The 12,762-nt window shown below is 44.7% G+C and overlaps 1 protein-coding gene across 1 annotated transcript in view; it reads left to right on the forward strand.

The window, feature by feature from the left end:
* The window catches only part of IL2RG (interleukin 2 receptor subunit gamma), a 128,962-nt gene extending 125,829 nt beyond the window's left edge, over positions 1-3,133 (forward strand). The window contains exon 8 of the mRNA XM_056538697.1: positions 2,291-3,133. Within this exon, the coding sequence (XP_056394672.1) occupies positions 2,291-2,428 (138 nt within the window). The 3' untranslated portion in view covers positions 2,429-3,133. The remainder of the gene's footprint in view (positions 1-2,290) is intronic.
* The last annotated feature ends 9,629 nt before the right edge of the window (positions 3,134-12,762 follow it).

Here is a 12,762-nt window from a genome sequence, read left to right on the forward strand (position 1 = left end):
CGGCTGTGTCCATACCAGGTAGATGTTCTCCGTGTTTATTAACTCTAAGCTTCCCAGTCTTTTTCGTTTGTTATAGTTATATTGGTACTTTGTATATTTTCCTTATTTTTTCTTTACAGTTTGATTAGTCGTTATATCTTACTTTGAAGTTTTATTCGATGTAACTTGCATAAGATATATAATCATTCAGTCCTCCTGGTTTGAGGGCTTCCAATCTAAAAGGCCAATAGGCTTCCCTCTGTAGGAGTTTTTTGTCCCAATCACCTCCTCTTTTTGGTGGTGGGACCACCTCAATGATCTGTGCTTTCAGGCTTATCACCTCACTTCGGTGATGACTGGCAAAATGAATGCCCACCGGTGTCTCTTTTTCATTGGCAATGTCTCCAATATGTTCTTGCAGTCTCTTGCGGAATGTTCTAAAAGTTTTCCCAACATAGTTTTTGGGACATGGACAAGTTAGTCACCCCTTTAGTTTCACAATTCGCAAAGTGTTGAATGTCATATTCAGTTTTTGTAACTGCACTTGAGAATTTTTTTCCTTTCTGAACATACTTGCAGACACTGCATTTTCCGCATGTGAACATTCCTTGCGGTTTCTTGAGCCAATTCTTTCCAGTCTTTTCAGGTTCAAAAGAGCTTTTAATTAGTTGGTCCTTCAAATTCTTTCCTCGCCTATAGGTTATTAGAGGTTGTTCTGATATAATTTGTAACAGTGTAGTATCCAACTTTAGTATATCCCAATATTTTAGAAAAATTTGTTTTATATTAGGGGCTTGTTCATCAAATGTGCCTATTATTCTAGAGACATTATCCCCTACTTTTTGCTGTTTCGGGATTAATAACTGTGACCTCTGTGATCTCAATGCTCTATGATAGGCTGTTTTTAATACTTTGTTGGGATAACCTCTGTTCCTCAACCTCACACGCAACTCATTGGCTTGGATTTGGAACTCAACTATACTGGAACAATTCCTGCGCAAGCACAGGTATTGACCAGTAGGAATCCCATGCTTCAGTGGGCACAGATGGCAGTTCTCCCACCGAAGCAAGGAATCAAACTGTAAAGAAAAAATAATGAAAATATACAAAGTACCAATATAACAAACAAAAAAGACTGGGAAGCTAAGAGTTAATAAACACGGAGAACATCTACCTGGTATGGACACGGCCACAGTGATTGGTGCACAGACACGGAGGTCAGAACGAGGCGTGGACCAGAAACAGTAGCACATTTCATGCACATAATATGCGGGACTATATGCAATAATTAATCTGGACATACAAGCCCATCTGTGACCAGAAATAGTAGCACATCCAATGCTTTATGGTGACATTTAAAAAAAAATATATGAACACCAGTATCCAGTTTGAGGAAACATTTGGATAATTAAAACGCACTATTGCACATCCATTTATGATCAAAAAAACGCACAAAAAAGGAGACAAGAGATATATGGTGCACAATAAGAGACTATATCATGAACTCTGGCAGTTTTTCTTCACAAATAATTAATATTGTGCAGTTTTTAAAGTAATACAATAAAAGTTGAGTTTTAAAAGGTTCACTTGTGTTCTAACTTGTATTCTAAATATTGGGAGACCTCTACCTAACATTGGTTTATATAACTGGTCAGTGTGATACTATCTTTATGTTGGTATCAAATCTTCTGTTTTATGGGTGGGAAGGGGAAGCAACTTGTATTTTCTATACATACCATTAAAGGTAAACTTTTTTTTATTTTATTTTTAATCAACTGGTGCCAGAAAGGTAAACAGATTTGTAAATTACTTCTATTTAAAAATCGTAATCCTTCCAGTACTTATCAGTTACTGGATGCTCCACAGGAAGTTCTTTTCTGTTTCCTTTCTGTCTGACCACTGTGCTCTCTGCTGACACCTCTGTCCATTTTAGGGAGTGTCGGGAGCAGGATAGGTTTGCTATGGGGATTTGCTCCTGCTCTGGACAGTTCCTAAAATGGACAGAGGTGTCAGCAGAGAGCACTGTGGTCAGACAGGAAGGTCTACTGCCACACAACCTGTAAAAGTATAAAATACAAAAACATGTACATTTTCTTAAACTAAAGTTACATCAAAATAGAATATTAATTTGAAATGGAACAGTGGCATCCTTGCCAACCTGTCCCTCCATTCAAAACAAGTTGGCACCATCCTGATCACGGGTTAGGGGAGCAATGTGTATGTAGCAACAATCAAAATGTTTTATTATAGTTAAAAATACAAAATGTGTGATTCATGTCCATAAGTAGAATTTTATAATATTTTTTTCAAGGATTGGCTTGGTATCTCAAAAGAAGCTGTGGAGAACTTGAAGACCAATTATACTGAAACATTTTGTATTGTTACTGAAGATCCTGACTGCCCTGGACCAGATGAGAAGAATCCTACAATCAACCTACCTACAGAGTAACTCTTCCCTAAGAAAATATGGCCAGGGCACAGAGCTTCCTGTCTGCCGCTTGACCTATGCCCTATATTATTTTGTTTTCCTACATTGTAGTTTGGTAAAACATGAGGATTTTGGTTATTGTTAACTTTTTTTCTTTGTATGTCAGCTGTTACCTCTCAGTGGAGCAGTGAAATGATGACTAATGACCTAATGTAAATGTGGCTGCTAACAAATCAGAAAACCTTCACATTTAAAAACCTTAACATTTCAGTTTATTATTCAGTTTATTATTCTTTTCACACTTTTTTGTTATGTATATAATTCCACATGAGTTAATGCATAGTTTTAATGCCTGCAATGTGAATCTACAATTTTCATAGTCATGAAAATAAAGAAAAAGCTGAATGAGAAGGTGCGTCCAAACTTTTGGTCTGCACTGTATATAGGCAGGGCACGAATTAAAAAAAATTATTGAAAATTCAGCTTTAGTATATCTATGTAACCAGCAGGGCTTTTGCAGGTAAGATGACAAACAATATCAAGATAGCTGGGAATAATTAAAAACTACATGTGATATATTAACCATAAAGAAATAGAATGAAAATTATTCTCGATTAAAAAAATATTCAGTCCAATTAAAAATAAAAGGAAAAGGAAAACCACTTGTTTGTTTCTAATGATGCAGTCTTTAGCAATAAAATACTAAAGATACGGGTATCACAGTTCATATGTGGCAAAGGAAGTTCATATGATGTTCATAGCAATGTTCAGAGTAGGATGCCAATTGTCCGTGATGCAGAACTCTCCTTCAGGACCTAGTGGATATCTGTCCCCATCCAAATCAATTATTATCTGATGCATGCATCGAAGTAAGTGAATAACACACTGACCTTGTTCAGTACAGAAATTATTCCTTCTTTTTATTACAGCATTTCACAGGGGTTCATATAGGCTTCAGAATTAACATACATTACCACCCACATTATTGATTAATTATTAATGACGTGTGTGTTTATAGTCTACGTGTACATAGTTTTTTTTGTCATGCGCAAGTTTGACTTGTTTTGCTTCTAAGCGCTAAGCAATTATTAACCTTGTTCTTCTCCCCAAATATCCAAATGTCATTTGGGCATTACTTTATCACACTGCAAATAGTTCAATCTTGATTGTCACCCTGCACTGGGGGTGAGGGGGGAGGGGTGTTGCGTGAGGCTTATAATTTCTGTCAGGTCAGCTAGTATTGAGCAAAAGAACTATGTAGATTACCGTTGGGTCCTGTGTTATCTGGGTTGTATGTAAAACAGGCATCCCCAAACATTTTACATACCCCTCCTTTCTCGGCTAAGATCATATATAAGGCCATCCTACTTTGAAACATCATAGTAGATGTAGCGCTTAGCTGTTCAACCTGTCCTTTGAAGGCTTCTAATGAAAAGTTTACAAACCTTTGTTGATTGTAATAGATATAATTAATCCAGTCTACATTCATTTATGGTGACTAGGGGTAGTCGGAAAGATTCAAATCCTGCTTTTATTTGTTCTCTAGCCTTAAACTCACCTGGGACCCCCCTTGGGACTCCATTGGCATCAATATACACATGGGATCAAGGCTTCCTTTAGGGACTTGTCGCCTGTTCCTACGGTGAGTTTCTATTCTGCTATTGGTTCATTGCTTCACAGGCATAATGACTTTAGTCAATGTGCATTCTCCAGTCCAGTTTCCTTCTAATTGGCTTCATATCTCCACACAACCAGTAAATATCAGATAGAGACTGGACTTGGCCTTGTAGTTTGGTTTTATCTATTGTAACACTCACGTTTCTGAAGACAGGAACCCCAGTGGATGTGGATCCAATGGACCTGTGTGGCAGATGACTCAGACCGTACCAGGGAGCAGAGTCTAAGGTGCCACTGGTTTTCACCAGAGCCCACCGCAAAGCGGGATGGACTTGCTGCGGCAGGCTACCCCTGGCGTGGCTCGACCACACAGGCGGCTGAGGAGATTCGAGGCACAGGAGGAATAAGGCAGCTCATAATCTGGATAGCAGAAGGTCAAGGTAGGAGGCACAGTAGCATAGTCAAAGTGAAGCAGGAGTTCAGTAGGCAGGCGGCAGAGGAGCAAGGTCAGGTCACATGAGCAAGAGATCTGATACATGGCAAGGTAATACTGAAGAACACTTTCTCAAAGGCACAAGGCAACAAAGATCCGGCAGGGAACTGAGGAGGGTGAAGGAATTTATAAATGAGCTACAGGTGGATTACACTAGTGGATTACACTAATGAGCATACTGGCCCTTTAAATCCTAAAGCTCCTGCGTGCGTGCGCCCTAGAGGACGGGGACACACGCACCGGAGCAGAGAGGCAGAGGCAGGAGAAACACCCGAAGAGTGACGGACTGGAGCTCGTATGCTGGCGCGTCCCGAAATGCGAGTCCAAGCCTGTCGGCAGCAGAAGGTAAGGGGACCATGCGCTCACGGCCTGCGTGTGTGACCAGAGCGCATAACGTAACAGTACCCCACCCTTTGGTCTCCCCCTCCTTTTACGAGAGAGAAAACTCCTGATGAAGGTCACGGTCCAGGATATTCTCCTCAGGCTCCCAAGATCTCTCCTCAGGACTATAACCCTCTCAGTCAACCAAAAAAAATTGTTTACCTTTCACAGTTTTTGCAGCATGAATCTGTTTAACTTTGTAGACGTCAGATGAGCTGGAGAAAGGTGTGGGGACAAGATTCTTCTGAGAGAACTGGCTTATGACAAGAGGCTTGAGGAGAGAGATGTGGAAGGAATTGGGAATATGTAATGTAGCGGTTAGACAGATTTTGTGGGAGATAGGATGGATCTTTTGTAGAATCTGGAAGGGACCAAGTTAGCGGGGACCAAGCTTGTAACAGGGGATCTTGAAGCGGATGTACTTGGATGAAAGCCACACCATAATTTAAAACACTAGAAGGCTCAGCTATATATGTATCCAAATAATAAGCGGGGAGTGCTGCCGCGTGTACCAACTAGTAATCAAAGCACAAAGAACAAAATGGTACACCATAAAGCGCACACCCAAATAAATGTACACAAAAATCTTTAGTAGAAAATACACAATACACTTACAATATGTCTAATCAGACAACAAACAAACCCCCATAAAAACATTTAAAAATGCATAAACATGCCCTCCCACAACATGCCCTCTTTGGACTCCTCCCAGGACACCTGTATCTATAGTAAAGTTCTAACACCACCTCGTAATATATACCCAAATAACACAAATATATCTTTATATCTATACAGTCTGCATGTATTATCACAAAAACTCTGTCAAGTACAAATATATTGTATACAACCTGATCCACAGATATGACAGACAGGAAACTGGGAAATGCAAGAACCAGAGGTAGTGCAGTAAAAAATCCCTGTAGAGGTGTCCTCCTGAACCCCACGCATTCCGTCACCTACTGGTGACTTCCTCAGGGGTGTTTTTGTAATAATACATGCAGACTTTATAGATATACGGATATATTTGTGTTATTTGGACATATATTACAAGGTGGTGTTAGAACTTTACTATAGATACAGGTGTCCTGAGAGGAGTGCAAGGTGCTCCCCCCTGCTGTGGGAGGGCATGTTAATGCCTCTTTAAATGATTTTATGGGGGTTTGTTTGTTGTCTGATTAGACATATTGTAAGTATATTGTGTATTTTCTAATAAAGATTTTCTTGTACCTTTATTCGGGTGTGCCCTTTATGGTGTTCTGTTTTGTTCTTTGTGCTTTGAAAACCACACCATATCACCAGGAGAGAAGGACGGAGGAGGTCTTCTACCTTTATCCACTTGCGCCTTCATGCGTGAAGAAGCCTGGGACAACGACTGTCGGGTTTGTTGCTAGATGGTGGAGAAGTCACGGACCAGTTCATCAACAGCAGGCACACTGGAGGTGACTGGGAGAGGAAGAGGAGAACGGAGATGGAGTCCGTAGACAACAAAAAAGGGGGACGACCTTGTGGACTCGGAATCCTTAAGATTATATGAGAATTCAGCCCCGGGGAGAAGGTCGACCCAATCATCTTGGCGAGTTGAAACAAAATGTCGAAGATAAGTCTCAAGGATTTGATTAACCCTCTCCACCTGAACGTTGGACTGAGGGTGGTAGGCCTAGAAGAAGTCCAGATTGATGTCGAGACAATTACAAAGGGCTCGCCAGAACTTAGAGAAAAACTGCACACCTCGATCCGAAATGATATGCTGAGGAAGACCATGTCAACGAATGACATGCAACAAGAAGTACTTCGCCAGCTGCGGGGAAGAAGGAAGACCTGGTAGAGGAATTAAATGAGCCATCTTGGAAAACCGATCTACAACGACCCAGATGACAGTGTTATTATGAGAAGATGGCAAATCGGTGATGAAATCCATGGCGATATGGGACCAGGTAGTCTCTGGAATGGGTAAAGGCTGTAAGAGTCCTGCAGGTCTTTGTCGAGGAGTTTTTTCACGGGCACCTGTTTCACAGGACCAAACAAAATCAGAAACATCACGTTCAAGATGGGGCCACCAGTAGTGCTGGGAAATAAGAAGAAGAGTCTTGTGTATTCCAGAATGTCCTGCTGTCAAGGAAAAATGACCCCATTTCAGGACCTTGCATCTCAATCTGGCGGGCACAAAAGATTTTCCCAGAGGAACTTGCTGAATCTCGGCAGGAGCTGCAGGAATCAAACGGTCAGGAGGAACAATATGCCTAGGCATGGAGTTCAAACCAATGACGTCAGAGTACCTGGAGAGAGCATCAGCCCTGATGTTCTTGTCTGCTGGATGGAAGTGAATGAAGAAGTTGAACCTAGAAAAGAACAGTGACCATCTTGCCTGGCTGGGGCTCAAACGCTGAGCAGACTGAAGCTATAGAAGATTCTTATGATCCAAGTAGAGGCTGACCGGATGAGAAGAACCTTCCAATAAATGTCACCATTCCTCCAAAGCTAGCTTGATAGTGAGAAGTTCACGATCTCCAATGGAGTAATTCCTCTCAGCAGGAGAGAATGTCTTGGAGAAGAACCCACAAGTTACATTCTTGCGGTTGGTGTTTTTCTGAATGAGTAAGGCACCTGCTCCAATAGATGAGGCATCAACCTCCAAAGCAAAGGGCCTCTCCGGATCAGGTCTGGTAAGCACAGGAGCAGAGGCAAACACAGATTTTAAACGGGAGAAGGCCTCTTCAGCCTCTTGAGGCCAAGATTTAGGATTAGATGACTTTTTAGTGAGAGCCACAATAGGAGCAACCAAGGATGAAAAATGTGGGATAAACTGACAATAATAGTTAGCGAATGATAGAAAGCGTTGAATAGCACATAGGCCCGATGGACGAGGCCAATCCAATACTGCAGAAAACTTATTAGGATCCATCTGCAGGCCCTGATGAGAGATAATGTAGCCAAGAAACGGAAGACTAGATTAGTGTTGCTCACGAATATTCGCAATGCAAATATTCGTTGCGAATATAGCATATTCGCGAATTCGTGAATATTTAGAATATTGCGAATAATATTCGCGATTACGAATATTGGTTTTTTTCCCAAACTTGTTTAAACACAGATCACATTATAGTGATCTCCATCGATGGATAAATGCACTGCTGGTATGATTAGAGACCCTGGGGCGAGAATCTGAGGCGATTAGTTTGTGCATGCGAATATTCGTATTGCGAATATCCGTATTGCGAATATTCGCGAATATTTTCCATGCCCTTCTTATGCCTCTGAGCCAATGAGAGTTCTGAAACCACAGTTGTCAGAGGTTAGCAACCTCCCTAGCAACCAATAGAAACTTTCTGGCACGACCAGCATAGAAGATCACTCCCAGCATAATTTCCTTGCAGATTCACATGGTGGTTTTGAGAGTGGAGTGCTTTTGTCATTTTTCCAGCGTCCTTTGAGCTTTGAGCTTTGTGCTTCATAGTACTACCTTAGACCCAACTGCTTTTTTCAAAGCAAAAGACCCAACTGCTTTTTTCAAAGCAAAAGACCCAACTGCTTTTTTCAAAGCACATATTTTTGTTTTTTTGTCTAGGTTAGTGTAGATTTGTGTTAGATTTCTGTGTAGTTAGTTTATGTGTAAATTTCTTTAGGGTAGGTTCATTTAGTGTGTGTTTAGTTTGTGTGTTTTGTGTTAAAAAAAAAAAAAATGAGGTTTAGTTTTGTTTAGTCATATATTAGTTTGTGTAAGTAGAGTTAATGTTTAGTTTATATTAGTTTAGTATTTGTTTTCATCGTCCGTGTCAGCGTCTGTCTGTTAGCTTAAAAAAAAAAATAAAATAAAAAAGTTTAATTTTAGCTGTTAGTTTAGTTTTAGTTCCAGTTTAGTAGTTGTTGTCTGTGTCCTTCTCTTTGTCTTTGTGAAAAAAAAAAAAGTTAGTTGTAGTTTACATATAGTTTAGTATTTGTTGTCATCGTCCGTGTCTGCGTCAGTTAGTGTAAAAAAAAAAGTTTTAGCTGTAGTAGTTTAGTAGCTGTCTGTGTCCTTGTCTACATCTTTGTGAAAAAAAGTATTGTAGTTGAGTAGTCTTTGTCTGCTTCTTTGTCTGCGTGATTGTCTTTGTACATCAAATTCATCCTCTCACATCCCCCCCCCCCCCCAATAAAGTTTCCCTCCCTCCCATCAGCAAGTATGAGCAACATACGTGGCCGTGGCAGCAGGGGTAGGGGAGTTACTCCCAGTGTTGGGTCGCTGCCAGCAAGGGGTAGCTCTCGTGCCCCTACAAGTGGATCAGGTGGAAGGGGAGTCCACCTGATCTGCGATTATTTTTCCTCGGGCAGCCGCCCGATATTAACCTCTCAGACTCCAATAGTGGTGGAGTTTATGGGGCACAGCAGTCCCGACTCCCAGCAGCCCCCACAGCAGCACCACCAGTCCACCGGTGCCTTTAGGACCCGCCCCCAACCCCCAAGAGTCAAGCCTCTTACTGTTTGACAGTGACAGTGAGAGGGATATCTTGGGGGAGACCCTGCATCAGGCAGACATCCAGTTCTGTCCTGATGCTCAGGACCTTTTGGAAGGATTGATGGAGGAGGAGGATGGGGTACCTGCTATCAGTACCCCAGAGACATCCCTTCCAAGTGGTGCGGGTGTTTTTGGGCAAGAAACACCCGCATCTAGTCAGACCCAGGCGTCAGTGAGGGGACAGCGGAGCCAGGTTAGCGGCTCCATGTCAGCTGTTTCCCTCAGCCCACCACAGTTTAGCCCTGGGTCTGTCATATCTGGGGGCGAAGAGGAGGGTGACCCAACATGGGTGCCACCTCCCTTGTCAGTTCACTGCAGCAGTGACGAGGAAGGTAGGCACCCTGGGGAAACGGTGCGCCAGGTCACCAGGGAGACCAGCATTAGGGTCTCCCCTGGTGATGGCAGCAGGAGGTGTCAGCAGCAGCAGCCAGCTCCACCTATGCACACCAAGCCCCAGCAGGTGCAAGTCAGCATCACCCCATCTGATAGGAGGGCGGTGCTGAAGTCACCTGTCTGGGCTTACTTCACCTTGGCAGCAGACAATCCTACCATAGCCATCTGCCAGCTTTGTCGTGCCAGGGTGAGGAGAGGGAAGTGTTTGGCTCAGCTGGGTACCACAGCTCTGACCCAGCATCTCCGAGTCAACCACTGGCGGGAGTATGAGCGGATGAGGGGTGGTGGTAGCAGCGCCACCACCAGTGTGCAGGGTACAGCAGCCCCTGCCACACCCTCACCTGTTCCCATTAGTTCATGCCCCCCGCTCCCTCTGGGGGAGGTACTGGTACTGGCAGCCAGACCTCTTCCTCCATTGCACCCTCCTCTTCAGTGTCCTGCACTGCCGTCCGGCGCAAGCCGTCTGTCACTGACGCATTTGACCGCACCACTCCCTTCCCCCCTGGAGACCGACGTGTGCGTTCCCTCAATGGGCTCCTGGCAAGGGTTATCGCCCAACATCTGCTGCACTTCAACATCATGGACAGCAACCCCCTCAGGCAGATGTTGGAGCAGGCCCAACCCAGATGGCATGTCCCCAGCTGCCATTTTTTTGCCAGGACTGGTGTCCCTGCCCTACACCAGCACATTGTGGAGAATGTATCCTTGTCGCTGGATCACTCTGTCAGCGACAGGGTGCATCTCACAATGGATGGCTGGACCAGCAGGCATGGGCAGGGGCGATACATCAGTTTCACGGCCCATTGGGTTTCCCTCCAAGGCGCCGGGGAGGGATCGGCGGCATCAGATTTTGTGGTGCCGCCCCAGGTTGTTTAGGGGAGAACTGCTGGTCTCCCTCAAGCCACTGTCTCCACAGCTGCTGAGCCTCCCAGCAAGCGTCCCCATAGCTACTCAAGTGTGGGGCACGTGCGCTGTCAGGCCGTGCTCCAGCGTGTTAGTTTAGGGGACCGGAGACACACTGGACATGAAGTACTGACTGCACTTCAGGCTCAGGTCCAGAAGTGGCTGACACCTCGAAGGCTCCAGGCAGGTATGGTTGTCTGTGACAACGGCAGCAACCTACTCTCCGCCCTCCATGCTGGCAGCCACGTGCCCTGTCTGGCACATGTCCTCAACCTTGTGGTGCAGAAGTTCCTGCACACATATCCCAGGTTGAGTGACATTGTGCTAATGGTGCAGAGGATTGCCAGCCACTTCAGGTGCTCCCCAAGCGCTGCCGCGTCCCTGTCCAAGTTGCAGCAGTACAACAGCCTGCCCCCTCCCAGGCTGATTGTGGACAGTGTGACTCGGTGGAACTCCACCCTCCACATGCTGGAGAGGTTGTGGGAGCAGCGAAGGGCGGTGAGAGAATACCTGCTGGAGCAAGGCACTTCCGGGCCAACACAAACCCTCCCGTACATCACCAATGTGGAGTGGGGGAAGATACAGCAGGTCTGCCATGTGTTGGCCCCTTTCGAGCAGGTGACCAAGATGGTCAGCGGGGAGCATGTCGGATTCAATGACGTGCTCCCTATAGTGTTCCTGCTGGACAGGGCACTAGATCGCCTGCTCGATGCTGGAGGGAGTGCCTTGGTGGAGCAGGAGGAGGCAACACTGCTCCAACAAGACCAGGCCCAGGACGAGGAGGTTACTGCTGATGTCCCGGAGTCAGGGCCTGGTCAGGAGGGAGAGCCAGTGTTGGGGGCACCGATAGTCCGGGGTGGGGCATCTCGGAGCGTGAGCAGCAGCGCCTGCAGCATGAGGAGCAAGAGGTCATGGACCCGGGCAGCCATGAAGAGTCACAGCGGGCTGTGCTCTTCCCCATGGCTGCCCACATGCTGTGATGCCTAAGGAGGGACCCCGGGATCAAGACTATTAAGGAGAGGGATGATTTTTGGATGGCCACCCTTTTAGATCCATGGTGCAAGGGGAAACTGGAGCAGTTCCTCCCAGCCAGCCGGAGGCAGCACCGAATGGAGGAACTGCAGGCCCACATCGTCAGCCGGTTGGAGCAGGCAACTCCCTGGCCTCCAGTTGTCCCCGCACATCTCACCCAGCAGGTGGCTGCACCAAGCAGTAGCAGCCGAGCAGGGGACCTAATGGGTGAGATGAGGATGTTCTTCCAATCTGAGCGACCCAGTAGCAGCAGCAGTAGCAGCAGTCACCACCAGCGGCTGGCCCGCATGGTGGCAGACTACATGGGGTCCGTTGGTGCTTCTGACAGTATGAGCACCGACGACCCCATGGAGTTCTGGGTTGCCAGATTGGACACCTGCCGCGAGCTCGCTCAGTATGTCTTGCCCCCCTCCAGCGTACTATTTGAGCGGACATTCAGCACGGCAGGTGGGGTGGTCACGGACAAGAGGAACCGTCTGGATCGGATCGGCGGCGACATTGTGGCAACCGCCATCGGTTCAGGGCGCTAAAGGGTTGCTTGTCATTCATTCCCTCTCCTTGGCTCTCCCTCCATTAAATCCGTTGTTTTTAACTTTTTATTTATTTATTTATGTGTGTATATATATATATATATATATATATATATATATATATATATATGAATTTATTTATTTTATAATCATGGTCGAATGGCTTGATATAGTAATTTGATGATGAATTTATTAATTTTTTAATTATGGTTTAATTTATCTATTATTTATAATCATGAAATTATGTAAATAAATCTGTACATTTGATTTTAATTATTTATTTAGCTATTTATTTATGTATCTGTCCTTAGGGTCCTCTCTGGCAGAGTGACCCAAGGGCCCCCTGTTATTTTCTCATGTTTTTAATTTGTCTTTTAATACCTTATCTTGTGTGCAAAAGTAGTGTTCTACTTTTAAAATGATGTTTAATTTATAAGTCAAGTGTTCTGTAAGTCTAACAAGGTCAGGTTACTCAGACAGACCAATTAGACCATTGTTGTTAACTCCTCCC

The sequence above is a fragment of the Hyla sarda genome, chromosome 9 (genome assembly GCF_029499605.1).
Source record: "Hyla sarda isolate aHylSar1 chromosome 9, aHylSar1.hap1, whole genome shotgun sequence".
Taxonomy (NCBI): Eukaryota; Metazoa; Chordata; class Amphibia; order Anura; family Hylidae; genus Hyla; species Hyla sarda.